Source organism: Durotheca rogersii (genome assembly GCF_024521655.1).
Source record: "Durotheca rogersii strain YMJ 92031201 chromosome Unknown GGS23scaffold_30, whole genome shotgun sequence".
NCBI classification, from domain to species: Eukaryota; Fungi; Ascomycota; class Sordariomycetes; order Xylariales; family Xylariaceae; genus Durotheca; species Durotheca rogersii.
Genome location: NW_026251261.1, coordinates 105,118 through 131,513, shown reverse-complemented (window position 1 = coordinate 131,513; position 26,396 = coordinate 105,118). Strand labels below are relative to the sequence as shown.

The following is a 26,396-nucleotide window of genomic DNA, read 5'->3' as shown; positions in this document are numbered from 1 at the left end:
AACACGAGGCAGCAAATGGGGAGTCGGGTTTGGCTAGCTGGGTTGAACGAAGACCAATGGAGAGAGATGGGAATCTCGAGACCAGGACAAGGGCGCGCCGATGGCACCGTAGCAACGTGATCTAACAGGTACCTACTTGGGAGGAGGTAGGTACCTACGAATTGCCACTGACGGGCCCCCCTCCGCCGAGACAGCGCTGCGTTAGGCCCCCCTCGGTGGGTGTTCTAGGTACATACCCGCCTAAGAGGCCGTCCCTGAGGTACCTGAGCTCAGGTACGTTAGGTACCTAAACGGAGCCGACCCGGTGTGGTTAGTGGCCCACGGGCCCCAAATCAATGCCAGCAATCCCAACTTTTGCTGCACCAGTCGAGGGCCAATCAACCACCCTCCACTTCCCTCGCCCTCGCCCTCGCTCTCGCTCTCGCTCTCCTCCTCTCCCGCCCTTCGTCGGCGTCTTGGTCCCTCCCCCTGCCACATTTCTGCCACTCCTGGCGTCGCTCAATATTGGTACTCGCCACCTGCTGTTGCGAATTGCTGCGTCCGCTGCTCTGTTGTGGGTGCTACGGCGCCGCTGTTGGCTGTAGAGCCCGAGGCGTATGGCAGGGCAATCTAGACTTTCCTTCTCTCTCTATCTCTCTCTCTCTCTCTCGCGCGCGCTCGCTCGTCTGGGACACGCACACATTGACACACCATATATACAGCCCGTATTATTGCCTACAACAGTCGACGTGCCGGCATGACAGCAGGCCGGGTACCCGAAACAGAGACAAAAAAGAAGCACCACGAGACACACCGTAGATCGAGGATCCTCTGTGATTTCACGATTATTAATGTTATCCGTCCTTACTATTACCGCCCTTCCCGTCCATCCATTGATCTGACACCCTTTCCTGCCTACTACGATCACGCGAACGCCCTCTCTCGATCTATCCCTGGAAGAATGATAAGGGATACCTAGATTTCCAAATTAAAACCGCCCCGAAATTGCGACACTGGAAAATAACATAAGAGGGAAACGGGGGTGGGGAGGGGAGGAGGAGAAAAAAAAAAGGAATAAAGAAAATTAGTAGCAACAATAATATGTCAAGACGGGATGGATCCCATGCCGAGAGCCACGACCCGGTTACCTGCTGTGTTGTCAAACGTAGGAAGACCTACTTTTCTGGTTCCCTTCCCTTCTCTCCTTTCCCTTATTCCCTCTCCCTCGTCCCGCCTGGTGCTACCGTTGCCGTCGCCGCTGCTGGGGCAGGCATTGTTCGATACACCGACGTCTCTCGTACAGGTAGATGCACCTTGAATTGGCGTACCATACTTGACTCGGTATCCCAACTCCACGATGGGTAAGGTAGACAAGTAGGAAAGACGACCGGTTGCGCCACCGCACTACTGCAATCCGTTCGAAGAAGGGGGAGAGACGGGAAGACGGGGGAAGGAAAGAAAAAAAAAAACACAGGAGACTGACTGACTGGACTGGCATGTAAGCATTGCATCCTGCATATGGGACACTCCCGGATCTCCGTATTATCTCTTTCACCGCCCTCATCCCTCGTCCCTCGTCTTGGGCGTTCGGCCGGGTCTGTCGTAACCACCCAGCCATCTGAGATCTGCTCAACCCTCAAACCCTCCCTGAACCTGCGGCTCCGTCCATCGGACGGGAACAAGCTGCCTTCCCTTGCTTTCGCCACTCTTGTCTTTCCCCTCGCTCTCGGATCTGGCGATGCTATAGGAGAGGGTGGTGGGGGAGAAGTTCGCTCGAACGGGCTGGCGGAAAGAGAAAGACGCAAAAGAGAGACGGCAGCAGGAGGCGGAAAGCCAACCAGACCAGCTAACAACAAGCCCAGAGAGGCCGCAGGGAATTCGCATCAGACTTGCCAAACCCCGCCGGCCCAGGTCCATTCGTCTAGGCAAGTCTCTGGCTGCCAGATAGTCAAAGAGTGGGTTCTTGGATGTCGCCTTGCCCGAGACCTGCAACCCTACGCACCTCCACATATCACTCGTTGTCCCATCTCGAGCCAACCAGGCCTCTCGAAGAGTGAGGCTAACGCCAGCTTAGCTGCTGCTGCGTCTGCTTGTTGTTGCTGCGTCTCGGACGACACCAATCTAATGTTCATTTCCAGAGGGGGGAGAACCTGCGTGTCGTCTGTTGATTGTCGTGGCGTACCCGCGATCAAGCTCGACTTCTCCTGCTGCCTATACCTACCTCCTGCTACCTATCTACCTATCTATCTACCTACCTACCTACCTACCTGCTTGCCTACCTACCTACCTTACCTATCTAACCTACCGTCTATACCTGCACCTACACCTATACCTGCTTGCGCTTAGGGGCTCTGCTGTGAGATATACGCCCGGGTCGCCGTGATGGTTCTCGATTTCTCCCCTTGACAGCAGACACTTTTTCTCGGCCACGTTTCCCCGCGGCTTCTGCGTAGCCTGTCACGCTTCGCCGCATCGACTTAGCCGTAGCAATCATTCTAAACCTAGAGCCCTTTCCAGCATGTCAAATGGCTAGCTGGTATGCGGGCGGAACGGAGATGTCGCGCTCCTCAAGCGACTCATCTCTACCTCCGGGGTCCTACGGTCCGCGCTGTCAGCATATTGATACCAGAAAACACCGTCCTGCTTACTCCGAGCTTCCCGGCGTGCCGTCGGATAGCTTCCACACGCCCGGGCGCCATCGATTCTCCGATTACCCCGATGCCCTCGAAGGCATGGAGCTCCAGCGGGCGGTCACCCCTGCTTTCTTCATCCTCAATGGCACGACCTCCAGCCACCGGCCCCCGGGAGCCAAGCCGTCCACGGCCGGAAGCTCGATGCGCCCCCCTTTTCAACATCCCCGGGCGACTTCTTTCTACGGTGGACCGGCGGCGCGAAACGATTCTTACGAGAACTTGAGGGTGCGGGAGCCGAACTCTTACGACGTGAATCACCACTCGGCGTATGCGGAGAAGGATCACGACTTGGCGGCTAAGCAGGTCGAGGACGACCTAGCGGACGCTCGCCGACGGAGCAAGCATTCGCAGCACGAGAGGATTCTGCGGAGCCTCATCTGCCCTAGGCCTGCGGCCGAGTTCGACATCGACGATGTCGCCCTTCAGGGCATATTCTACGCCGCCAACGAGATATTCTTTCGCGGGAAGCTGAAGGGGCGCGTCAACTGGGACTGGCGGGATCTCCCGAGCTGCCTCATCGGCACCACGGCGCTGCGGAAGCTGCCGCTCGACCTCGGCTACGAGACGCTGATCTTCCTGTCGCGGGGGATCCTCAAGGACAGGAAATATAACCGACGACTGCTCATCTCGACGTTCATCCACGAACTTATCCACAGCTACCTCTTCATAGTGTGCGGGTTTCAATCCAGAGAATGCGGGGGCCACACCGACGGCTTCAAGCGGATCGCCGAGCTCATCGACGAGTGGGCCGGCCGCGGTCTGCTGTACCTATGCAACATGGAGGCCGAGCTCAGCGACTTCGAGACCAAGACTGCGGCCCTGCCGAAGGAGCCGCCGAACTTCGACGGCTGGCGGGCACCGTGGTCCCACGGCTCGACGGGCGGGGACTATATCCTCCTCGATCGCCCCCAGTGCAGGCTGCGGCCTGGCGTGTGTGTATCGGACCGGGAATTGGCATGATGGCGTTAGAATGTGTCGACCCTCCGGGGGTGCCGTGCTCCTATTTGCTCCCTCCCTGCGCCGAGAAGCAAGCCCAATGTTACCTCGCATACAGGGCTAGACTTCTCTCCTCTAACACTCTTTGCTGTTTTCTTTTGTCCACGTCCTCTCCCTATTCTCGTCCCTATTCTCTCCATATTTTCCCTTTATCGGCATGGCGATGGCGTATGACTATACATATTATACACACATATACCCTAGACTGGGGCGGGTTATCGGGCTCTCGTTGCACGTCGAGATGGTGGATTGTCTAGACCGGCGTAGCGCATGAACTCGGTGTTGGAAAATGTCATTCTGGTGTTCGGATACCTCTCTCTCTCTCTCTCTCTCTCTCTCTCTCTCTCTGTGTGTGTGTGTGTGTGTATCCCTCTGCGCGCGCGCGTGTTCTCTAATATTCATTATTGTTGTACGAGCTCGTGTTGTCACGGCCGCCTGGAACGCTGGAACGGAAAAAGAAAAACCGAACAGAACCCTGCCTTCAATGTCGATATTTTTTTTTTAACACAGCCTCGACTCTAGTACATACATCCGTACATAACTCGACGACGACAACGACGACGACATACATACTTCCTCTAATATAGTATTCTTTGCGGACCTACTTATTCTGATGGTATATACGCCCTATCTAACACATATATCCTGTACTTACACATTACTCGCACATGTATCTACCCTACCTACCTACTTCTTACATAACCTACATAGTTGCTGCATACCTAGGTGCTCCTATTACTGCTACCGTCACCCATTTACCGCAAGAATGGCCGTGGCCAACCACCACCATCAGGGCGTGTCTCGTCTCGTCTTGTCTCGCGTCCCATGTGCATAGATGAACGCGCGTAGATGTATGCAATACCCAACCAGCGTCTGAATTTAGTATCTGCGTATCATCTGCGCATGCATGACTTGGTACCCAAGCAGACGTTGCGTTGGGCTGTCGTGGCTGGTCCGATGGACACCATCCCAGCCGGGCCTGTTGTCGTTGTCATTGTCGCCCTTCTGCCTCACGTCGTGCCTGATCCCCGGCTCTCCCGCCTCCCCGACTGGTAGTATACACCCGCCTACCATGCCCGTCTCGTCTCTCTTGTCTTCTTTCTTTTCCCCCGAGCCGCAGATGAGGCCCCCCCTTCGCCCCCTTTCCCCCTCCCCGCTCGAGGCTACGACCAGCCGGCCGGCCGGCCGCGTGCGCCTGGGACAGGTTCCCGGCATGGGGCGGCATATAGGGCGGGGCTAATACACTATGGGTCGGTGGCCGGTCTTGAGGTCTCGCACAAATCGCCGGGGGCGGTTCTGCGCCAGGCTAACAAGGCCTGGAGCTTTCGGCTCCGTGCGCGCTGGGACGAACCCACACGCCTTGGGTAGCGGGAGGTACCTCGTTGAACTACCTGAGTACTCGTACCTGTTAGCAGGTTACAGGCTAGACTTAGGTAGCTAATCCCTTGTACCATACTCTAACCTCTAACCGGATTAAGCGAAAACCACGCTTTGTGCCCAGCTTTATCTTTATTCTTTATATAGATTTTTGAAATTTCATTTAAAATATATTTTATACTATGGAGAAGGTATATTGACGAATTATTAGTTAAATTTAAAGAAGAAAATTATTTTATTATATTTTATTAATATTAAATAAAATAAGTAATAATAGTACTAGTAATAATAATAATAGTAATAATAATAAAAGTAGTTTAAGTAATTAAAACCTTTTACTTTAACTTATAAATAGAATATAATTATTTTAAATAATATTAATATACTTATAAAAATTATTACTTACTTTAAAGTAGATTAATTAAAAATTAGTTAGGCTAGTATACTTATATACTCGGTAGTAAGTACGTTATAGTTTTGTAAAATAATCCTATCCGGAGGATAGTTATAATACGCATAACCCCCTGTTATGTTGATTAATTGCAGGGTTAAATACCCCTGTAAATACCCCTGTAAATACCCCTGTAAAGGGGTGTCATTTAGGGGAAACTCTGTTTTTACTGGCTAAAAAACGCGCTATGGGTCCCTAAAAATGCGTGCACCTAATAAAAACGGCGGGATAAATGGAGTCTTATAATTTGAAATCCTTACGTATATTTACTGACGCGTTTTCTACCCCTATTTCCTGACCTTTTCTGACGCGTTTTCTACCCTTATTTCCTAACCTTTCTTGACCTATTTTGTAGTAACCTTTCCTGACCTTTCCTGATCTTTCCTGACCTGTTTTGCAGTGACCTTTCCTGACCTTTCCTGACCTATTTTACAGTGACCTTTCCTGACCTTTCCTGACCTGTTTTACAGTGACCTTTCCTGACCTTTCCTGACCTGTTTTGCAGTAACCTTTCCTGATCTTTCCTGATCTTTCTTGATCTTTCTTAATCTTTCTTAATCTTTCCTAATCTTAGATTTTAATCCCGTTAAAAATTATATATAATTTCTTACGTTTTCAATGTCTTTTATTATAAATAAAGTTCGTAAACGTAAAAATGGTTATTAAATAAACTAAGAATATTTATATAAGTTTTCTATATATAAATTTTTACGCTTTCTATATTTTTATTATAAATAAAGTTCGTAGCTCTAAAAATCGTTATTAAATAAACTAAGTATACTTCCTATATCTCTCTATCCTCCGGATAGGTTATTATTTTTAGCGTAAATGTAAAAAATAAGCCCGAATTATTCTGCGAAGCAGAATAATTCGGGTCTTATTTTAACTATAGCCTTACCTAAGGTTCTGTCTGTACATTAGGTACCTAACATAAGAGGTAGGTACCTGTCAATATGGGTGGTGTATAAAGCAACCTGCTATACCCACTTTCGTTCCCAGTCCACTGCTCCAATATCTTCGATATCTTCCCCCGTTCCCGCTCCAGATACCTATCATCTCCGTTGCAAACCACCTTCGATCCTTGCTCTGTCGTGCCCGGTTCTGTGCTGCGATTCCACGCCGCTCAGTATTTGTCACATCGAAGAGGTAGGTAATGGATACAACTACGATATCCAATAGGGCGGATTTCAGTCCGCGAATACCCACACCCCGGCCAGTATCTTCACCCAACGGCAGCCCGCAGTGTGCCGAGTGCTTCCCCGTCCACCACCCGAGCGTAGCGCATCAGTCAGGCCTCGATAAGCAGTGTGGCCTGATTCGAGGTCTAAACGTCGACGACATATGAAGACGCCCAACCCCAACTTTGCGCGACTCGGCGGGCTCGAGTCCGCCGAACGGAGGTCGCCCTTCTTCAGGCTCGCCCTCTCCCGCTCCCGCTTCTCCCCCGCGCCAGCTTTCCTTTCTGCAAGGATCCTCGCCGGCCACGCCTCTGGAGCGGTCCGCTGCTCATCGACACGACCGCCTCGGCCGTCAACCTTCGACGCGCGCGCCCTGCCCGCCCTCTGGACCGGAGGTGGTCAGTCGACAGGATAGCCTTGGTTGGTGGGTCTCGTCGACGAAGCGCGGCCTCGCGATAGCGTGCGTGTGCTGTGTGGTGTTGGATCTCGGGGCGTCGCAGACTCCACTCCCCCTATCTGCTGGCGAGATCTCGGCGGCCGTGCCGGCTCTGGGCCAATAACGGGGTGAGGTGCGGACATGCCAATCGCCACCTCATCTCGCTCCTCGATTTGCGAAACCAACCGGCCAAGTCAAAAGCAGCCAGCTGGTTGTTCTCGATCGCGCGCTGATAGCGGCCGAGAGGACGCATCGGCAAGACAATCTGCGTAGTCTTAGGCGTGCCCGGTGATCTGGGTGGGCTGCGGCCGTCACACCACCGATAAAGCGACGAGTGACCAAGATGACGTTGCGCGCCTGTGCTAGCGCGAGGCCGTTCGTTCCGCTTCTGGGATTGTTCCTCAAACACAGCAGCCGGCACAGGATTTCCGAGCTAGCGATCTCGTGGCACACGCTAGACGTCAGCGAGGCGACGGTACGCAACCAGACCTCCCCAACCAACACTTGGCACGCCGATTTCCCAGTCTCGGGTATGAATGTATACTTTCCAAATTCGGTCAGTTAGGCTCTCACGAGTGAGCTGGGGGCAATGAAACGGATTCTGCCGATTACGTCTCCAATCGTAGGAAATCATGGTTCTCGGGGAGGTCGAATTACCTAGTCATGGTAAAGTCCCGGAGGGCTGACCGGGGTAACAGAGGGATCAGCTCCCGAGGCCTAGACACCCCCCCGCGAGAGGGTAAGGCCCTCTCTCCTCTCCCTATTTGTCCTCGATGAGCTCGGTGGTGCTGGTAGACGGTGGTATGTGCGGGGGAGTATGCTGAGGAAACGGCAAAGGGGGAAGCTACCTTGCGTATCCTGACATTCTAGCTCTGTCTCTATGGTTCGTTGTATGAAGGAGGCTCGTTACTGTTGCTAGCCGGGGCTGCCGCAGGTAGGTAAAGTAGGGAGATGGGTATATAAGCAGCCACGGTGTGAGTCAGCAAGTCAGCAAGTCACCGTCGGTGAGTGAGCTCACCAGCAGTTGCCTACGCAAATATATACCTGTGAAACAACCTTACGTAATCAATACCTCCTTGTTCTACCTCCTCTCTCTCTCCCTCTCCCTCTCTCTTCGTATTCTTCTCCCTCCCCCTTCGTCCCCCTCGCTTTAACATCCGCCCCGGAGACCCTCCACGCCGTAGTTACTCGCCTACTCACTCGTAGCCTGTACAGTCAGCGTCTTCTTACTACCCCCCTTTGGCACAAGTGCTTGCGACTTGACGTCTCCAGCCATGGATCCCTTTCTTGCCGAGGAGGAGATCATTCAGGCCTTCACACCCTCGGAGCACACGTTCTACTAGTGGCTGGAGCCTGGTAACTGGCAAACTGCGCTCAAACGCTACAAGGAGATAGGGACGGGCCCGAGATTTCAGAAGGCTCTCTAGGGTCTGTCCTCTGGCGGGGAGTACCTAGCTGAGCAGTTTCCCCAGTTCCCAACCAAGCGGTTTGGCCAACCGAGGCGAAACCTGCCACGCAGCATCGCCCGCGACGAGCTCCTCCGCCGCATACGCTCTACCGACTGCAAGGACGTCTAGCAAGTATCCAGGATTTTCTACATCCTAGAAAGTGTGCACAATGCTCCCGATCTCATCCTCGGAGAGGCTAATCCCGGAGGAGCCTTGACGGGATAGACTATCGCGGGTGGCCCCAGACTACTCTTCTCTAACATACCGCAAGCTAACACAACGAACTGCGACAACTCGCATCTGCTGGATGAGATCGTTCTTGCCATCGATATTGTCAACACAGTCGGTGTCACCTCATCGCCGTCAACGTCGTTTGTACCACTTGACCCCCAAAACCGCCGCTAAACAGGGCGGAGCTCTAGAGATGACTCGGCCATGTCCCCGGAACGCCAACAGGGGCGACTTCCTCGACCAAACCCCTTCCTGCTTCTTGCGGGTTAGCAGCCTACACTACTGTTCCGGCGGCGCCTGGAGTGAAGTGCGCGTTAAGAAGGTAGATGAAGAAGTAGATAAGGAGGCGAATGACGAGTTCGACGCGCCGTGCCAGGAGACCGGCTACGGCGTCATTGTTCAGCTCCAAAGCAGTAGACACGCCGCTGGTCTCGTTTGCGTCGTCTACAACTTCAACTAACCGCGCCCTGATGGAGCTAAACTGGCTAATGAGCTCTGGGAGGAGATTGAGTGATCAGCTCCCTAGACCACTTGTCTACATGTTAGACGTTTACCAGAGCAACGAAAAAGTTCGACGGCGGTTCTCGTTATATTGCCTCTAAAAGGTAAGTAATACAGAAACTATAGTGGCTAATAGAAGGCAGCACCAGGCATAGCTCGAGGAGGGTGCAAAATAGCTTGACCACGCCCTGCCTATACTCCCTTGGCCATTGAGAAAACACATCATCACCAAGTGCCACAGGATAATCACAGGCTACAGAGTGAGAGGCTTCTGTATTAAATCAAGCTCGTGAAAAGGAGTAGCTATAGTATATCTGGTTTGAGAGGCCCACGTCGCACGTATACAGGGACGGGTTCTTACCAACGAGGCCCGTCGGTTGAAGAAGGAGTTGCTACACTATCACGACACCCCTAATCCTACCAGAGTCGTACTCGTGGAAGATGAAGGGGTGAGATCTGGAAAGTCGACTTAGCGATACCCAGCAAATATTTGCCAGACTGATTATACGTGCCTAACAGTGTTGATCAACTATTATTTATCCTCAGTAATTCAAGACCGGGGTTCGGCAGCTTCTGAAGTCCGCCTGGATCGGGGCCCGCATCTTACCGGACCTCCCGGAGGCGTCCGCGAAACCGGTACACTTGAGAATGGGAATCCTGGCAAAGTCAACATCAGATCCCCGCACGCTAATATTACCTACGTTACGAAAACGGATGGTTGTAGAGGCCGAGAAGGTCGAAGAACAAGAGGAGTGCTATTATGTGATCCTAAGCAAGGGAACGACTCTACGACAAGTTTCTGTCGCATATTAGTGGAAATGATGCATATGATAGTGTCGAGTTTCATATGCTGCCTCCTTGTATTGCTCCGTCCCTAGGCTTACATGAGTGATCAGGCATGACACACAAAGGCACGTATAAACGAGGGCTTATCAAGTGACCCCCTTATTAATACCCCCTATCTCTAGGAGTGGTTTCGTAGCTCTCGGTTCGACTAAGAATTGGGAGAGAAAGGAGAGAAAGGGGAAGTAAAGGCAAGGGGAATATAGGTAAGAGAGCGAGGCTCGAGTGTAATAGTATTATATACCGGTCAAGAGAGCAACAGAAAAATCACCATAGTTGACTAACTACCAAATAGCCGTAGGTGTTTTCCCAATGCCGTTGACGGACCGTGTAGGTCTACCTAGATATCTCGACGGACACTCCTATTCCTCTTTAGACCAACTGCCCCAGAGGTATTGGGAAGAGCAGACGTTCCCCATATCCCACGACTCGGCCATCTTACGACCGTATGTCCCCTCATCCTCGTCGTCCGACACAAGACCAGCGATTACGAGCAATGGACAGAAATGGTCTTTCGAAGGGTGCGCGAGCTTGAAATCCGGGTGTGCCGTCAGCCGAACCAGGGCGCCGGCGAGTCGAGGTCCCTTGAGAAGTGGCGCGTAGCGTTAGCAAGCATTGATCTTCCCACGCACATGGCAGGGGAGGGAGTAATAAAGGGGGAGCATTGCCGAGTTGAATTCGATCGTGTCCCTCACGGCACGCTCGAAGCTCAGCGCCCACCTCTCCGGCTTGTACGAGGGCAAAGCCGTGTTGCGGCCTCCGGATAGGAGAAACGGCAGCCAGGCAGCTCGGAAGAGGTTGTGCACGATCGAGCCGGAGCCGATGCCGAGGACGTTCTCTTTCCTCAGCGGGCGAAGCGCCTCGCCGATCTTGACGTGGAAGATGGGATCGTAGCGGGTGTTGAGGCTCACGGACGTCGCGGGCGGCGTGCCTTCGGGGAACAGCCAACGAGACGGAGTCAGGTTGTCGTCGTGCCAGGCAGCGCCGGGGTCCTCCTCGGCGTCCAGAAAGCCGGCGCCCCGGAGCAGCGAGACAACCGACCTGCCAAGCGCCGGGGAGACGTTGATCGGGTAGTGCTCCCACTTCTCACGCGGGACAACATCCATCTGCAGCACTTCGGGCTTCGCCTTTGTTCCCACACGAATGCGGTCGTCAAGCTCGGTCCAGTGCGAGCATATGTAGACGATGCCCTTCACGTCGTAGGCTAAACAAGCCTTGCCGAACTGCAGACAAGCGTAATGTCAACAGAGCTCGACTCTGCAGAGATCCGTCTATTAATCATGGGATACCGGCCTTTTGCCACCAGTCGGTCGATTCGCTTTCGACACAAAATGCCAGGGGAGTCCCGTGCGAGGCGAACAGGACAGGGGTTGATAGGTTGCGTTGGCCTGTTGGAGAGGGCATCTTATGTTGGCTCGCGAGGCGCTGGATGTGTGCGGAACTATTGTCGAAAGGAGATTCGAACTAGCTATTGTTTAGGTCTCTGCCTCTCCCTATTGCTCTCTTGCCGGCCCCGGGTATATAATCAAGCCAAGTATAGAGACACAGACACATGCCTCCGGGTTTGGTCTAAACCCCGAGGCCGACTTTGGCCGACAGGATTGGGAAATACGGGGACCGCCAATTGATACACGTTCTTCAGGGGTTAGATTTAAGCGACCCTGCCTTGATGGAAGCTGATCACTTGCTTATTCTCGGTAAGGCAGACAAGCAGACTTGCGTGTAATATCTCTCAAGTTCCTGGATTTAGCTCATTGCTTCCCTCTTCCAACTCCTTGTAGATGAAGGCCCCCGGCGCTATTACTCCTCAATCCTCTCTCGTCCGGATGCCTATTTCTGCACCACAGAGTCGGGGCCGAACCTGGCCGTGGTGGGCAGCGGAGGCAATTTGCAAGCTGTCGTGCAAGAGATCGCCCAGAGCCACAAATTGGAGCACGGCCTGGCAGCGGAGAGGCTGACGGCTGTGTTCGTCCGTGAGGAGAATACGCAGACCCTTGCGAGAGAATTGACTAGGCTCGAAAGCCATCAGTCGCGCCCAGGGGCTGATTCGCGCGAACTCGAGACGCTAGGGTTCCGTCTCCTGGGAGCCGACGCTTATCAATGTGAACTATCAAGACTTCTTCGATGGCCTGAACACTCGCTTGCCCCCGTGGTCCGCGCGGCGAGAAAATCTGATGCTTTATTTGTCCTTCTCTATACATACCTCGACCAGGTGATGGACGCCATATCAAGGCTGGAGAGCCTGCCGTCGCAGGTCGCCTTCCTTGCCCCAGAGTCAGAGGCATCGGCTCAGTACCTCGAGCAGTGGTCCCGGTCGAAAATGTTCTCCCTCGGCAGCATTCGCTCTGTTATCCCCCCAGGTTCGTGGCCGCTCCGCCCCCCAACCCCATACACAGTCCCCGTAGTTTGGTAGCCGTAGCGGCAGCGCGCTTCCGTAACCGCGTTCACAGGTGTTTTGACTAACGAGAGGATGCGTACAAACGTAGTAATTGCCTCCGGAAAGCCACTGGGGTTTCAAGACCAAGAGACCCTGTTTCCGCCCACCACGTTCGGAGAGGTTCGGGAGATAGTATCAGGGCGCCACGTCCCCGCGCCGTCGCTACAATCCGTACAGGCACAGAATAAGGGGGTGATCCGCGCCGTTGCCCCGGATCCTAACCAGACCATGGAATTCTTCGGCTACGTGATATGTGCGTTGACGTACTCTAGCGTAATCCTCGGTGGCCTCGCACTGGGCGGCGTATACATTCGATATTTGCACTCGGTGCCTATGGGATCCAAATGAAGACGCAGCTGTCTAACAACTGGGCGCGTAATGATACGCAATGTTTTGTTCCATGATAAATGTACTGGTTACAGCAGCATTCTCCTCCCCCCCTCTCTATAATTGGTCTCTTCTAGGTCTCCTGTATTCCGAGACATTAAAATATCACACGGGTACAACTCAGGGGAAGACTCCTTTGCCGTGTGCCGTGAAACCGCCCTGTTAGGCCTCCTTTCCACCCCTCTAGTAATTTCTATAGTAGTTGGCACTGTCGTATATCACCGTCCATCAGAAAACAAGCCCTTCACACAGTTTGCCCAATCTTAAGGGTTGCTGTTTGCTTGCGGATTATGTACCTACAGCCCGCTTGGCACCTAAACCCATTGCCAAGCCCTAGTATACACACCGTCCAACATGGTGAGAGATCACTCCGTGGTCTTGGGACTACGGGTTTCATGCCGAGTTGTCAGCAGCTTAACCCCTGACTGGTCACTGTCTTTTGGGAATTGTTGTCGGTAACGAGAGCAGATAGAAGGAGGGGTGAAGCTCATAAGTTCGGGCTCGGTACTATACTACGCCCGAAACTGGAGCAGAGATCCGACGATACGTGTTCAGACTTACTCGTCCAGAAAGGGCGCCACGGGGACGTAGGAGCCGTGACGAAAAGGACTACCTCCCAGACAGGGAGGCAGGAAAACAACCTGTTCTAGCAGCCCCCGGGAGCTTCTAGTCGCGAGAAGGAGGAGGAAGAGGAAAGGGGGGGGGAGTGGGCTGGTTGTGAAATACCGAAAAGTGCCAGAGCCAAGATATTTATCGCCTACGTCCCTTCCTCGCCCCTTCGCAGATACCTATTTATCTGCCGTAATTCGGGACAGGGCCTTCGTCGCGAGCCGGCGTGCCGTCGCGAACCGCTCCGCGTAAGGGTCAGAGACAGCTAGGAGGAGCCCTCCGCCCGGCTTTGCGATGTCCCCCTGGGTGTGGACGTTCCGCCGGTAGTTCTCTAGAACGTGTTGCCATACCCTGCCATGCAAGAAGGCGTAGATCGGAGCGCCGACTATGTACGGCATCTGGCGCGCCCACGTGAGAGCGGAAAAGGGGGGGTGACATGCGCACTGAGAGCAGTCCAAACGCGACATCTATGCAATCGACAGAAAGACAGGGGATCAAAACGACTCTCCCACGCCAACACATTGATGCGCCCATCCGCTGGCCTGCAGCTAACAGCTTGAGGTGTCTGCTTGCTGAGCCTCTAGGACGCGCGGCCGCAACCCTGGCCTGGTTCTCCTGGGCCTAATTTGCCCCCCTCGTGTGCGCGCACGCTTCCACGAGCAGCCGTCGTCCGGCAGCAAGCAGTAACGGACCTCGTACATAGCAACGTAGTCAGTAGTGTGCACGCGACATAACGCCGACGGTGGCGACGCAAAGTCTCAGGCACATATGTGCGCGTGAGCATGAAAAATACTGAGGCGTGGACCTAGGGGCGGTAGGGTTATTATGTACGCTCGCGTATGCTTCTGTCCATCCGACCGGGTAGGGATATAATAGTATTCGTCTGCCGACGGCAGCAGCAGGTAGCTGGGCAGGCCGGCACACCCGCCGGCTATGTATGCTGACGAGCGCCCTCTCCTCGGCTAGGCCAGCTCACAGCACCTTGCTCTGGGCAACGTACGTGTCTTGGTATGACATACGAATATGCAATTCCTTAGAGACCCGGAGGCGATCTCGTTACCTGACTCTCGGTACTTGAGGTCGCGCAGACAAGCGGGCAGACTAACCTCTCGCTTCCCATTCCGTCCTAAACCGTTCTGTTGTTCTCCCACCGAAGACTTTGCGTGTACGGCTCGGCTACTAGGTTGCCGTAGGTTGCGTAGCATGCTCTACGGCTATTGTTAGCTGTATCCTCTGCCAAGTATAGCCCAACTCCACTTGCGGCCTGCCTGGCGGGTTACACGCCCGCCGACGTAGGGAGAACCGTGTCGCCTTTCGGGTCGAGAGGGTCGCTAATCTCATCGTACTTGCTAAGGAGCATTGGTATGAGACTTACAGGCAGGTCGTCGGCTAGAGAGTTAGCAGAGACAGAGACAGAGAGAGAGAGAGCATAGAAGGCAACCTAGCCTGGGTAAGTGGCGCACCTCGAAGGGCCGTGAATCGTGCGGGATGGACGAGGAGACACAAGTGCCGTCGCGGACAAGCCTTGCTACAATTTAATCCGCAAGAGTTTGCAGGACGGTGTTGCCGAATCGTAGGGCACGGATTGCATATTGGCCACCTAGACGTTCCTCTCTTTCCCTCTCGCTTCCCGCCTCCCATCCCCTTACTTTCATTTCTCCCCGGGCTGAATGGGTACCTATTCGTTTCTGTTTATCTGTCCATCTATTATTAACCCACCCATTTCGCGATTCCCATGCCGGGGTCTGACACGCCCCAAGAGCTCGGTGGTGGATAAATGTCGTAACGGCAGGCAAGGGAACTCGCTCTAACGAGTGCCGTGTCCCCGGACTGCGTGCGGCCTGTGTCGTATCCAATCCCAGGTCATAGGCCCCGTCTCCATCTCCCATCTTCGTGGAGATCCAATAGTATTATGTAGCAGTATGCGTTCGTGCGTGGGTGTACATGTGTGTTTCTGCTCGTTCGATCCTTACCGAGCTGCAAGCCGGTATTTGGGTGGTTGGTTGGCGCGCGAAATGAGGCCTGCTTCGATTTATTTATCTCATAATTCCCTTCTTAATTGGTGTGCTTGGCTCGGTCCGCTCTCGTCTCCTGCGCTCCTCTCCCGGCAGAAACTAAGTGACTCTTCAGTCAAGCGCCCCGGGGAGGGGGAGAGGATAGGAGGCTAAGGGCGAGAAAAGGAGAGAGGGGAGGGTAGAACAGAGAAGAGCAAGGCCCGGTGCGCCAACCACCTCGTTTCTGACATGCTATTTAGCCCGTTGTCAGTTCCAAGACCCATGTTTCCCCTTTCGGGCAATTATTCTGCTGCGCTCTGAGTCCGGCACTTCGTCGACTACCCTTTCCCATCGCTAAGGTGATGATCAGCGCTCCGCGGCCAATGGCGTCCAGCCGAATTTAATATACGTGACGAGAATCGTTGGAAAATTCCCTCTCCCTATATTGCCCTTCTTAGCTGACACTTTAACCCTACCCTCTTTTTGTCCCCACACTTGGCCATTCTCCTCCCGCCCTGCTGTCGATACAGCTTCTGTCACTGCTGATTTTATTGCGGCTGTCGGGCTTTCGTCGAGTTTCTAGCAAGAAATCGGACGCTATCTAACGAGCATGGGTTCCCCACATTCTTCCATTCTGCCATATGCGTTGTCCGGGGAGCCTTGGCATATAGGGGTCATAAGAGTGTCTTCTATTCTCTCAGGATAGGCGACCATGAAGATATAGAGAGGGTATGTTTCCGAACCCCCTCCCGCTTGCCGTCGACAGAGAGAAACCCTGGAAAGCTAAGATTTTGGCAATCGTCACAATGGGTCTGGTCAAAAAGCTACAGTCGCTTGCTCTTCTGGGCGTGGCCCTTCAGGGGCTCGCTTTCGACTTCGACTTCCCTCAGGCCGACATTGACTCGGGGAGGGCCTTGCAACAGTTAGGCGAGACGGCCAGGGATGCTGCTCTGGCGCGGCTCGAGGCTTCGCCCTCGTCGACATGCACGAAGGAGAGCGTGCGAATGCGCAAGGAATGGTAAGTCCGGGCGCTCGACCCCAGCCCTTCGGGAAAGGAGGATATCCCTGCTAACTATCGCACGACTAGGCGAAACATACCTGGGGAGGAGAGGAAAGCCTACGTGAAGGCTGTTGAATGTCTGATGGAGTCGCCAAACGTGTATCCGAACGTGACTGGGCCGAAGTAAGCCGCGTCCTTAGACCGCCCGACGTGGCGTTGCATAAGAACTAACGGAGACGCGCGCGTAGGTCGATGTTTGATAGCTTTGGTGTCTTGCACTATTACTTAACGCCGTACGTCCACAACTCGGTAAGTGGACTCCGAGTCGGGGCGCGTGCTGAATGAGAGGTTCTAATCGAGCGACAGGCGTACTTCCTCCTCTTCCACAGACTCTACATCTGGACATACGAGGAGAAGCTGAGGACCCTGTGTGGGTATACCGGGGCGTTCCCATATTGGGAGGTGAGTAGGACCTTCAGGAGGATTGTATTTCAATATTAGGGTCGCGATCTTTCAATGGCGAGAACCCCAACACAGGTATACCTCACATGTGCTAATCGTCGACGCCGCAACAACTAGTGGGGACTGGACGCCGGGGGTGTCGAGAAGTCGCCCGTCTTCGACGGGTCCGAGACCTCAATGGGATCAAACGGCGAATATGTTGAGAATCCCGGAAACCCCTTTTTCGGCCGCGGCACCGGCGGAGGCTGCGTCAAGGAGGGTCCCTTCAAGAACTACACGGTCAACTTCGGCCCCAACACCTCCCGCACCCCCCGTAAGTGTCTTGTCTGCCTATCAACTGACTCCTCATTCTCGTTTCTCGGTCGGAGACCCGCTGACCATCCGCCCCCATCCGGTTGGCGACGACACGTAACAGTGGTGCCGAACCCGCGCTGTCTCAAGCGCGACCTCAATACGCAGATCTGCGCACAGTGGGCGTCGCTGCGCAACACAACCGAGACCATCATCGAGAGTCCGGACATCGCCCTCTTCCAAGCCAACCTTCAAGGTGATTACCGCTGGCCTGAGGCACGGAAGTGGGGGTTCGCCGTTCATGGCGGCGGTCACTTCTCCATCGGTGAGTTCCCCTATCCCTCGCCCTCCTCCTCTTCCTTAGTTTTAACAGAAAGGGAGAAGCAAAGGAGGGAGCAGCACCGAGAACCACTCAAAGCTAACATATCCATCCCGTTCGCAGGCGGCGACCCTGGCGGTGACTTCTATTTCTCACCGCTAGAGCCGGCCTTCTACTTGCACCACGGTCAGATCGACCGTATGTACTTCATCTGGCAGAATCTGGACTGGGAGAACCGGCAGGTGAGTCATTTAATGCTCTTTGACTATATAAGATAAAAAGAGGGAAAGGGTGAAGAAAAGGTCAAGAAACGAAACGGTAGTAGACCCACTAACTCCGCAGAAGACCATGGCCGGCACCATCACGATGATGGACATGCCGCCCAGCCGCAACGGTACGCTCGACGATGTCCTCGATATAAAGCCCGTCGGCGGCTCCTATACTTTCCGCCAGCTGCTCGACACCGTCGGCGGCTCGCCCTTCTGCTTCGTGTATGAGTAAGCGTGGGGCGCTCGAGTCGATGTCACATGGTACGCCCGCCCGCCCACTTGATGTGAAGTGTTGTTGACCGTGCCGGCTGTTAGTCTCGCACACGATCCACCCCTGGATCCGAACTCGGCTTGGCTTAACTTGAGCTTGACCGGAGGTCGGTTTCGGGTTCCGTGTGGAGAGGGATGATGAGGGTCTGATGTAGTGTGTCGCCTCGCGGTGCGGTAAGTTACGGCTCGAGGGTATATGGAGACGGGGAAGGGAAGGATGATGGCTAGGAGGAGGAGAGGGGGGCCTCGGTGATAGCACGTCTAGATTTGAACAAATCGCGAATCCGCTTGGGTTATCTTGTACTTGAATCAGTTCCCTATGGGGGTAAATCAACACCACCATCGAGGGCCAGTAAGGACGGCCGAAGCAGACAGAAAATGTGCGCTCTCGGGAAGACCTCATTCATTTACGTTTGGGAATTCTTAGATTTTTATATCCCGCAATCGCAGATATACGGTATTTACGTATATATGGGATGAAAAGCGCGCTGCTCGCCGTGTTGTCGCTCTTCGGATCTGGATACGGGGCAAGGGGGCCTGCATCACCATTCGGGAATCTCGCCGGGCTTCGGCTTCTGCATCCGGATCACCTTGTCGCAGTTGAGGAGGTTGAGCGGATCGAGCGCTTGCTTGATCTGTTGTGCAGAGAAGCATCCCGTTAGTGCACGACACACCGTACATCGGACCGTACATCGGATGAGAGATTCGAGGGCCGGACTTACCTTTCTCATCGTATCCACAGTAGTCTCACCCAGCTCGTGCGGCAAATAATCCCTCTTGACGAGGCCGACTCCGTGCTCGCCCTGTTCCAGAAGTGAGTCAAGAGATGTTCGCTCATGTATACGGGCGGTCTTAACCAGTGACCGGGGCGGAGTCTCACCGTCACAGTCCCTTCTAACTCGACAGCCCTCTTCACCATGCGGTGGACCAGCTCCTCGGCCGCTTGTCTCTGCTCTTCATTCGAAAGCAGAATGACTACCACATTGTCAGCGTACCCCTCCCCGATAGGAACAGGAACTAGCGGGTAGGCCGGCGTTATAGGTGCTCTACTCACTGTGGAAGTTCCCATCGCCGACGTGTCCGACCATGGTACCGTACATGCCGCTCTTCTTCATGTCATCTTTGGTCTCCTCGATGAGGCCGGGCAGCCGGCTCAAGGGGACGGCCACGTCGCCGGTCCAAACCCTGTCATCGGGTTTGGCGACAGCCAAGGTGCTCCATAGCGCCTCCTTGCGCGCACTCCACAATTCGGCCTTCTCGGCCTCGGAGCGGGCAAACTCGAAGCTCTGGCTCCCGGACTGCTTGGCCATGTCCTGCACGATCTGGATTTGCTCCTTGACGTCTCGATCGGTGCCAGCGAACTTGAAGAACAGCGTGGGCGCCTCCTTCCACTGCCTCGACGTCATGCCGGCTTTGTTGATGCACTTCATCTGCTCGTCGTCGAGGATCTCGACGGCGGCGACCTGGATGCCTTGGCCGACGACCTTGGCGACGCAGTCGGCGGCTTGGCGGATCGTGCCGAAGCTGCTGACGGCTACGCTCGTGCTCGAGGGCTTGACGGTCACCTTCAAAGTGGCCTCGGTGACGAGACCGAGGGTGCCTTCGCTGCCGATAAAGAGCTTGGTCAGGTCGTAGCCGGCGGAGCTCTTGCGGGGCCGCTGGCGGGTCTTTATGATGGTGCCGTCCGCAAGCACGACGGTTAGCGACGAGACCCATTCCCTCATCGTCCCGTAGCGGTAGGCGTTCGTCCCGCTGCACCCGGTGCCGATCATGCCTCCGATCTGGGCGCCGGGGCCCGGGTCGGGAGGGAAGAAGAGGTTTTCGTCGCCGAGGTACTCGTTGAGCAGCTCCCAGCCGACGGAGGGCTGCACGACGACGTCGAGGTCCTCCTTGTGCAGGGCGAGAATCTGATCCATCCTCTTGAAGTCCACGCAGATGCCGCCTCTCGTGGGGGTGAAATGCCCTTCGAGGCTGGTGCCGCCGCTATACCCGACAACGGGGATCCGTCGCGCGTGGCAGACCTTCATAACCCTACTGACCTCCTCGGTCGAGCCGGGATAGACAATCATAAAGGGCTTCTCGGACTCGTTGCTGCGGTAGCTGGACCAGTCGGAGATGGCGTGGATCTTGAGATCTGACTCGACGGTGCTGACGTTCTCCCTGCCGACGATGGCGGCGAAGTCGACCCAGGCAGCCTCGAGGTTCGCCTTGTCATTATTGTGCTCCGGGGCGCGCGTGAGGGCCAGCGGAAGCGTTGAGGAAGCATCCGGGCTGCGCGGGGCCAGCGTTCCTAAGAGGTAGGCGCCGCCGGTGGAAGCGAGGAAGACTACCGGGCCATGGCGCACCCGTCAGCCTCCGCTCGTCGCGAGAGGGAGGGAGGGGGGGGAGGTTCGTCCGAGGCGAGGAGGAGAGGGAGATGGAAGATGGGAGGAGAGGAGGAGGAAGGACACGCACAGAAGGTGGTATACCATCGCGACGACCCGGCCGACTGTTCTCGCTCTCTCGCAAACTTTTCGCGCTCGGCCTTCTCGCGGGCAATTCGCGAACTGATGCTCTGGAGCATCTGACCCCGGAAGCTAGGGCCGGAGGGCTCCTTGTTCTCGGTCGCGTAGGCCCGCTCGGCTCTCGGGAAGGCGGCGCGTGCCGAGGCTAGCCGTGCCCGGCCACGGAGAGGGCGGGAGAGGGCGAGGCCGGCCAGCCTGGCGTCGGCGGACCGGGACGCGAGACGCGACGACGACGACATGGTGATGGTTAGCCGGGGAGATTATATAGACCTGTGCAGCTCGCGAGAGGCCGCTAGGTCATCTTACGGGCGGGACAAAGGCGTCGGCGGGTGGGTGGTGGGCGCTCGGCTGCCTGCGATGGAAGCGGGGAGCGAGGATGGATAGAATCAGAGAGACCCGAGGTGAGCCGGGGAGGAGGCTAGCGGGCGATGGCGGGCGCAAGTGGTGTAGGTCGGTGACGTGCCGACTTTTCAGCCAATCGCATCGCTCAATTCCGGTCCAGCCTTATTCGGGCGCGCCCGATACCGCACCGCGATTATTCAGGCCCGGCTAGGTCACCTACCTACCAGCATAGGTCCGTCTGCCGACTTGGTCCCCTGATCATCCCGTTCTTCAGATAGATGGATAGATAGGAGGTAGTTATAGATAGATGCTACCTATACAGGTATATATACCTAGGTATACCTATATATAGGTGGGTATATATCCTGCCAGCCTGGAGTGGGTGCCCCCTAAGCCAGGTTCCATCAGGGATGAATGCCTTGCCTCGGGGGGGGGGGGGGGGGGGGGTTGATAGGTACCTATCTGGGTACCTTAGGTAACCTGCACACGCACAACGACAACCGTCCCAACCTAACCCAGGAACACCCAAAGCACTGCCTCTAGCAACGGACACGGACTGGTAGGTAAACCTCAAGATTACAGATACCGACACCCGGGCGCGGGCACGTTAACAAATACCCCGTACTCAATCCCCGATACCGCTCCACCCGTCGCCGTCGCCGTCGTCGTCGTCGTCGTCGTCATCGTCAGCTTCCCGCGTATCCCCGCTGGCCGCCTCGAGCTTCCTCTTCTTGCTTCCCGCGATGGCGCCGCGCCGGTTGTGTTCTTTCCGCCTCTCCCACGCGCTCTTGGACGTGATCTTCGTCTTGCTGCCCCTCCGCGACTCGACGCCGCGCTGCTTGAGCCGCTGCTTTTCCTCCTTCCTCACCTTGGGCAGGGAGTCCATCAGCCACTTGGGAATTCCCCCCTCGCCGCCGCCCTTCCCCGCTTGCTTCTCGCTCAGCGCCACTACGTTCGCGATGTTCTTCAGGTATGCGACGTCTTCGGTCGTGTACAAGGTCACCGCGACGCCGCCGCCGTGGCCCGCTCGCCCCGTCCGTCCCACCCGGTGCACGTAGGCCGCCGCCGAGGTGGGCACGTCGTAGTTGATCACTCCGTTCACGCCGCGGAAGTCGATGCCCCGCATGAGAAGGTCTGTCGTGATGAGCACCCAGATCTCGCCAGCTCGGAAGCGAGCGACGATGCCAGCACGTGCCGAATCCGAGAGCGACGAGTGTAGGACCGTGATACGCGACGAACCCCCGGCCTCGATGGCTATGTCGAATTTCAGCTCGCTGTGCAATGCCGTCGCCCGCTCGATCGTCTGCGTGAATACGAGGAAAGGGAGCCGCATCTTCGGCAGAGAATCATCCGACGTCTTGGGGTGCAGCAGCTGGCGAAGCGCAAAAAGCTTGCCTTGCTCGGTAGCCGTGTAAATCAGCTTGTGGGTTATGCTCGGAACTGCCGTGTCTTTGATCCCGACGACGAGGCGGATAAGGGGCACACGTGCCTTGTCGGGCTCTCGAGACTCCACCTGTTCTAGTATCAAGCCCTCGATGTTAGATCCCATGGTCGCGGACCAGCAGGTTAGCCGCAGCGATTTGTTCGTGCAGGCAGACCAGATTCCCAGCGTTTGGTCGCGGAAGAGAGGGTCGAGGAGAGCATCCGCCTCGTCCAAGATTAGCGACTTGACCGTCGGCAGTTTCCTCGACTTTAGAAAATTCCGTAGAAGCAGCGGCGTGGTAACCAGGATATCCGTCTTGGTCGTCGTACTCGCGCTCTGTGACCCACCACCATGGTCTTCATCATCCTCGGAGTGGTCCGCTTCCGGGTCGCTCTGAGAATTCTCCTCCTTGTCGCTGGGGTCTTCGTCGGATTGCCCTTCAACGGGTATCTGCATCCCCTTCTTCATGCCTACAATCTTGACGCCGGTGCCCTGTGCGAGTTTCCTGCCTTCGTTGACGATCTGATGCCCGAGTTCTCGCGTCGGAGCTACCACCACCACCTCCAACACACGCTCTTTCTGCACGACATCGTCGGCTTTTCTACGCAGGATGCCGTCGATCGCCGGTATGAGAAAAGCAACTGTTTTCCCGCTGCCGGTGGGAGCGACCGCCAGGAAATTCACACCCTTCTCGGTCGCCAAGCGGAACTGGTCCGCAGCAGACGACGGTATTGCCCTCTCGGGCTCTAGCAACAGCGGTAGACTGCCCAGCTGAACTTCAGTGGGTATCCGGTAGCCCTGCTTCGAAAGGTTCTCGCCCAACCTGGTCGAGATATTGTAGGTAGACCGGAGCTCGGAGAAAGAAGTCAACGGCCGTGGAAAGAGTTGCTTCTTGCCATCTTTGGTCTTTGGCCTGGCCTCTCTCTTTTTCTTTTTTTTCCCGGGCTTTTCCACTTTTTTCGCCGTGTAGTCGAGAGAGGAGAGGAGGGTGAACTTTAAGCGATGAGACTTCAGGATCTCCCGGACCTGTTCGTCGTCCAGCGCTGGCGTCGCGGGGACCGCCTCGCGCTCGGGCGCATGCGTCGTCGCAAGTTCGGGGATCGGCTTCCTGGCGGGCTTGGGCGCGAAGAAGTTGATGTCGAGATCGTCGTCGGGTTCTACGGTCGGCGCGGGTTGTTGTTCGTCGTCCCTCTTGCGCTTGGTCCCCCTGGTCGGATCATGATAGAGCTGGGGATTGGGCGGCTGGGTAGCGGGTAGGACTTGGGGCGGGCGTAAAGCGGACTTTTTGGTCCCTCGGGATAAGAGCTTCAAGATATCCATGGCTGACGACGGCTCAACGCGAGCGGCTGGGGAGGAAGGCAAGGCGAAAAAAAGCCATATCCCGAGGGCGAAAGGCGGTGTGGAGAAGATTGTGGGCGGTGAAGTTGTTACCGGTTTTCTGCCGGATCTTTCTTTCCTTTTCTTCACCAAAGAAAAAAAAAAGAGCGATAAATCCTTCTTGACCCCGCGGGCTACTATCGAGTTCCACTTTCGTCGGCCTTGTCTTAGTTATCTCTACTCCCCTCCTCTTCAACTCCCTATACAACTATCTACGCAGCAACTCTCTACGCGACCGTCTATACAGAACCATGGCTGTGTACACTGCTGCGACGCATTGCCGCTCGCGACCCCGCTGTCCGTGATTATCCCCGTCCGCATTAGCAGATAAGCCATTTTCCAGACTCGTCGCCGACCGATGAGCGCCCTCGCTAAAGCGCGCCTCCCCCGGCCGGGCGCCCAAGCGATGCGTTGACGCCCGTAGCAACCCGAGACTACATAGGTGGCTGCTGATCCGCAGCGTGAGGCGATCGTGTGTGCGTTCGTGCGTGTGTGTGTGCGTGGAAGACGCACCTGAGCTGATTGGCGCGGGTAATATGCTGGCTAAATACGAGGACTTCTAGTCAGAGAAGTCGAATGTCCCCCTCTCCCCTCTCCTCCCCTCTCCTCCCCTTAGGTGGCTCTCGAGGCGCGCCAGCAGACCCGATAACCCCGACCTCTCGGTTCCACTGCAAGCTGGAGGCGGATCCGACTGGGACGATCCCACGCCACCTACCGCTCGACCTTATAGGCGCATTTACAGGTGCACATTACACCACGCTACGATGAATCGACGACTGCCCCGCTGTCACCTATCACCCTGCTTAGAAGCTCTCACGAGACCATTGGCAGTACTATCAGAGCTGGGTCCCTAAGCGCGTTGGTCGACGACCGGACATCTTTTTTTTCCTTTCGAGTCTTCTGATCTGGGCTCCTTTTATAACTTGGTTGGCTCTTAGACGTATCTTCTCGAAGCCTCCGTCCTAGATTACTCGAGTTCTGCGGTCGAAAGGCGACAATACGGCATCCGTCTACGGTTAAGTTAGTCGGCCTTCCTTCAGCTATCTATCCTACGTCTCTTAGCGAAACATACCTACGTACACTAATCGGAACGATCTTGCCCTGCTATTTTGTCTATTCCTCGTATACTTTACATCCGCTATAATTACCACCGTGTGTCTGCTCAGTTAATAATCGCACGAAAAACAAACCGCCATGGACCCCAAGTCGGCAAGCGTGGGTTACCTTCTCCGGAACATGGGTTGTCGACCAACTCTTCTCTGACGCGACTCCCAGAACCTCTCCTTCATCCTCAACAGGCCCCATGACGTGCAGTTCTCGGACCGGCCCGTACCCGCCATCCAGAGCCCCCACGACGTCCTCGTCGCCGTGAACTACACCGGCATCTGCGGCTCCGACGTCCACTACTGGGAGCACGGCGCCATCGGCCACTTCGTCGTCAAGGACCCCATGGTCCTGGGCCATGAGTCCTCCGGCACCGTCGTCCAGGTCGGCTCCGCCGTCTCCGCTCTCAAGGTCGGCGACCGCGTCGCCCTCGAGCCCGGCTACCCCTGCCGCCATTGCGGCCCCTGCCTCGGCGGCCACTACAACCTCTGTCCCGACATGCGCTTCGCCGCCACGCCGCCGTACGACGGCACCCTGACCGGCTTCTGGACTTCGCCCGCCGACTTCTGCTACAGGCTGCCCGACCACGTCTCGCTGCAGGAGGGGGCCCTGATTGAGCCGCTCGCCGTCGCCGTCCACATCGTGCGCCAGGCCACCGTGACGCCGGGCCAGTCGGTCGTGGTGATGGGCGCGGGTCCCGTCGGCCTGCTCTGCGCAGCGGTGGCGCGGGCCTTCGGCGCCTCCACCGTCGTGTCGGTGGACATCGTCGAGTCGAAGCTCGCGTTCGCGCGGTCCTTCTGCGCGACGCACACCTACCTGAGCCAGCGGGTCGCGCCGGACCAGAACGCGGCCAACATCCGACGCGAGGCCGGGCTCGACGCCGCCGGCGGTGCCGACGTCGTCATCGACGCGAGCGGTGCCGAACCCAGCATCCAGGCAAGCCTGCACGTCGTCCGCACCGGCGGCACCTACGTCCAGGGCGGCATGGGACGCCCCGACATCACCTTCCCCATCATGGCACTCTGCCTCAAGGAAGTCACGGCCAAGGGCAGCTTCCGCTACGGTAGCGGCGACTACAAGCTCGCTGTCGAGCTCGTCGCCACCGGCAAGGTGGACGTCAAGCGCCTTATCAGCAGCGTCGTCGCCTTCGCCGAAGCCGAGGACGCCTTCAAGAAAGTCAAGCAGGGCGAGGTTATTAAGATCCTCATCGCAGGTCCGAACGAGGAGAGCGCTGTCACTGTACCCGTCGCCGCGTAGACGAGGGTCGGGGAACGAAGAAGGAGAGGAAGAGGAGGGGCAAGATCAAATGGTTCTTAGACCCTCGGGGCCCTCTTTATAGTGTGATTTGAGGGAGCGGATAGGCCGGATAGACGGGGTGTTGGTGGGTGTTACGGATAGGGCGGCTGGTGTTCAGGACGTAGGTAGCGTTTGGGGCAAAAAAGCGTATGCGGCTGCGGAGTGCTGGTGATGTTAAC

The 26,396-nt window shown here is 55.9% G+C and overlaps 9 protein-coding genes across 9 annotated transcripts; 6 read left to right on the top strand and 3 right to left on the bottom strand.

Annotated features, from left to right (window-relative positions):
* Positions 1-1,228: 1,228 nt before the first annotated feature.
* GGS23DRAFT_308337 (uncharacterized protein) lies at positions 1,229-2,415 on the top strand. The gene has a single exon (XM_051512775.1). It carries the CDS (start codon positions 1,498-1,500, stop codon positions 2,323-2,325), a length of 828 nt encoding a protein of 275 aa, XP_051368358.1. The 5' UTR covers positions 1,229-1,497; the 3' UTR covers positions 2,326-2,415.
* Positions 2,416-2,526: 111 nt separating this feature from the next.
* Positions 2,527-3,998, top strand: GGS23DRAFT_584455 (uncharacterized protein). The gene has a single exon (XM_051517328.1). The coding sequence runs from the start codon at positions 2,535-2,537 to the stop codon at positions 3,630-3,632; it is 1,098 nt and encodes a 365-aa protein (XP_051368357.1). The 5' UTR covers positions 2,527-2,534; the 3' UTR covers positions 3,633-3,998.
* A 3,455-nt stretch (positions 3,999-7,453) lies between these two features.
* GGS23DRAFT_600172 (uncharacterized protein) lies at positions 7,454-9,249 on the top strand (the record flags this gene model as incomplete). The annotated part of the gene is made up of 3 exons (XM_051519025.1): positions 7,454-7,640; positions 8,830-8,900; positions 8,968-9,249. 3 exons carry the CDS (start codon positions 7,454-7,456, stop codon positions 9,247-9,249), a joined length of 540 nt encoding a protein of 179 aa, XP_051368356.1.
* Positions 9,250-10,376: 1,127 nt separating this feature from the next.
* GGS23DRAFT_584432 (Extradiol ring-cleavage dioxygenase, class III enzyme, subunit B) lies at positions 10,377-11,725 on the bottom strand. Its single transcript, XM_051517327.1, has 2 exons — positions 11,427-11,725; positions 10,377-11,356 (listed from the first exon to the last, which is right to left on the bottom strand). Exons 1-2 carry the CDS (start codon positions 11,535-11,537, stop codon positions 10,739-10,741), a joined length of 729 nt encoding a protein of 242 aa, XP_051368355.1. The 5' UTR covers positions 11,538-11,725; the 3' UTR covers positions 10,377-10,738.
* A 77-nt stretch (positions 11,726-11,802) lies between these two features.
* GGS23DRAFT_600170 (uncharacterized protein) lies at positions 11,803-12,918 on the top strand (the record flags this gene model as incomplete). The annotated part of the gene is made up of 3 exons (XM_051519024.1): positions 11,803-11,830; positions 11,915-12,493; positions 12,584-12,918. The coding sequence occupies 3 exons, from the start codon at positions 11,803-11,805 to the stop codon at positions 12,916-12,918; spliced, it is 942 nt and encodes a 313-aa protein (XP_051368354.1).
* A 3,448-nt stretch (positions 12,919-16,366) lies between these two features.
* GGS23DRAFT_600169 (Di-copper centre-containing protein) lies at positions 16,367-18,133 on the top strand (the record flags this gene model as incomplete). The annotated part of the gene is made up of 8 exons (XM_051519023.1): positions 16,367-16,578; positions 16,648-16,743; positions 16,809-16,869; positions 16,927-17,022; positions 17,140-17,335; positions 17,438-17,638; positions 17,756-17,874; positions 17,978-18,133. 8 exons carry the CDS (start codon positions 16,367-16,369, stop codon positions 18,131-18,133), a joined length of 1,137 nt encoding a protein of 378 aa, XP_051368353.1.
* Positions 18,134-18,423: 290 nt separating this feature from the next.
* On the bottom strand, positions 18,424-21,141 carry GGS23DRAFT_307837 (D-lactate dehydrogenase mitochondrial precursor). Its single transcript, XM_051512772.1, has 5 exons — positions 20,626-21,141; positions 19,226-20,497; positions 19,052-19,146; positions 18,894-18,974; positions 18,424-18,806 (listed from the first exon to the last, which is right to left on the bottom strand). Exons 1-5 carry the CDS (start codon positions 20,912-20,914, stop codon positions 18,714-18,716), a joined length of 1,830 nt encoding a protein of 609 aa, XP_051368352.1. The 5' UTR covers positions 20,915-21,141; the 3' UTR covers positions 18,424-18,713.
* A 1-nt stretch (position 21,142) lies between these two features.
* On the bottom strand, positions 21,143-24,043 carry GGS23DRAFT_308074 (P-loop containing nucleoside triphosphate hydrolase protein). The gene has a single exon (XM_051512774.1). It carries the CDS (start codon positions 23,758-23,760, stop codon positions 21,643-21,645), a length of 2,118 nt encoding a protein of 705 aa, XP_051368351.1. The 5' UTR covers positions 23,761-24,043; the 3' UTR covers positions 21,143-21,642.
* Positions 24,044-25,011: 968 nt separating this feature from the next.
* Positions 25,012-26,178, top strand: GGS23DRAFT_607359 (GroES-like protein; the record flags this gene model as incomplete). The annotated part of the gene is made up of 2 exons (XM_051520039.1): positions 25,012-25,032; positions 25,093-26,178. The coding sequence occupies 2 exons, from the start codon at positions 25,012-25,014 to the stop codon at positions 26,176-26,178; spliced, it is 1,107 nt and encodes a 368-aa protein (XP_051368350.1).
* Between the last annotated feature and the right edge of the window lie 218 nt (positions 26,179-26,396).

What these genes read in the sequence shown, in the direction of transcription:
- GGS23DRAFT_308337 (XM_051512775.1), top strand. Translation starts at nt 1,498, where the DNA reads ATGGGACACTCCCGGATCTCCGTATTATCTCTTTCACCGCCCTCATCC.
- GGS23DRAFT_584455 (XM_051517328.1), top strand. Translation starts at nt 2,535, where the DNA reads ATGTCGCGCTCCTCAAGCGACTCATCTCTACCTCCGGGGTCCTACGGT.
- GGS23DRAFT_584432 (XM_051517327.1), bottom strand. Translation starts at nt 11,537, where the DNA reads ATGCCCTCTCCAACAGGCCAACGCAACCTATCAACCCCTGTCCTGTTC. An exon ending in CGACCGACTGGTGGCAAAAG is followed by an intron (nt 11,357 to 11,426) that starts GCCGGTATCCCA and finishes GCTTGTCTGCAG; the next exon opens with TTCGGCAAGGCTTGTTTAGC.
- GGS23DRAFT_307837 (XM_051512772.1), bottom strand. Translation starts at nt 20,914, where the DNA reads ATGTCGTCGTCGTCGCGTCTCGCGTCCCGGTCCGCCGACGCCAGGCTG. An exon ending in GCGATGGTATACCACCTTCT is followed by an intron (nt 20,498 to 20,625) that starts GTGCGTGTCCTT and finishes ATGGCCCGGTAG; the next exon opens with TCTTCCTCGCTTCCACCGGC. An exon ending in CTGTGGATACGATGAGAAAG is followed by an intron (nt 18,807 to 18,893) that starts GTAAGTCCGGCC and finishes TCTGCACAACAG; the next exon opens with ATCAAGCAAGCGCTCGATCC.
- GGS23DRAFT_308074 (XM_051512774.1), bottom strand. Translation starts at nt 23,760, where the DNA reads ATGGATATCTTGAAGCTCTTATCCCGAGGGACCAAAAAGTCCGCTTTA.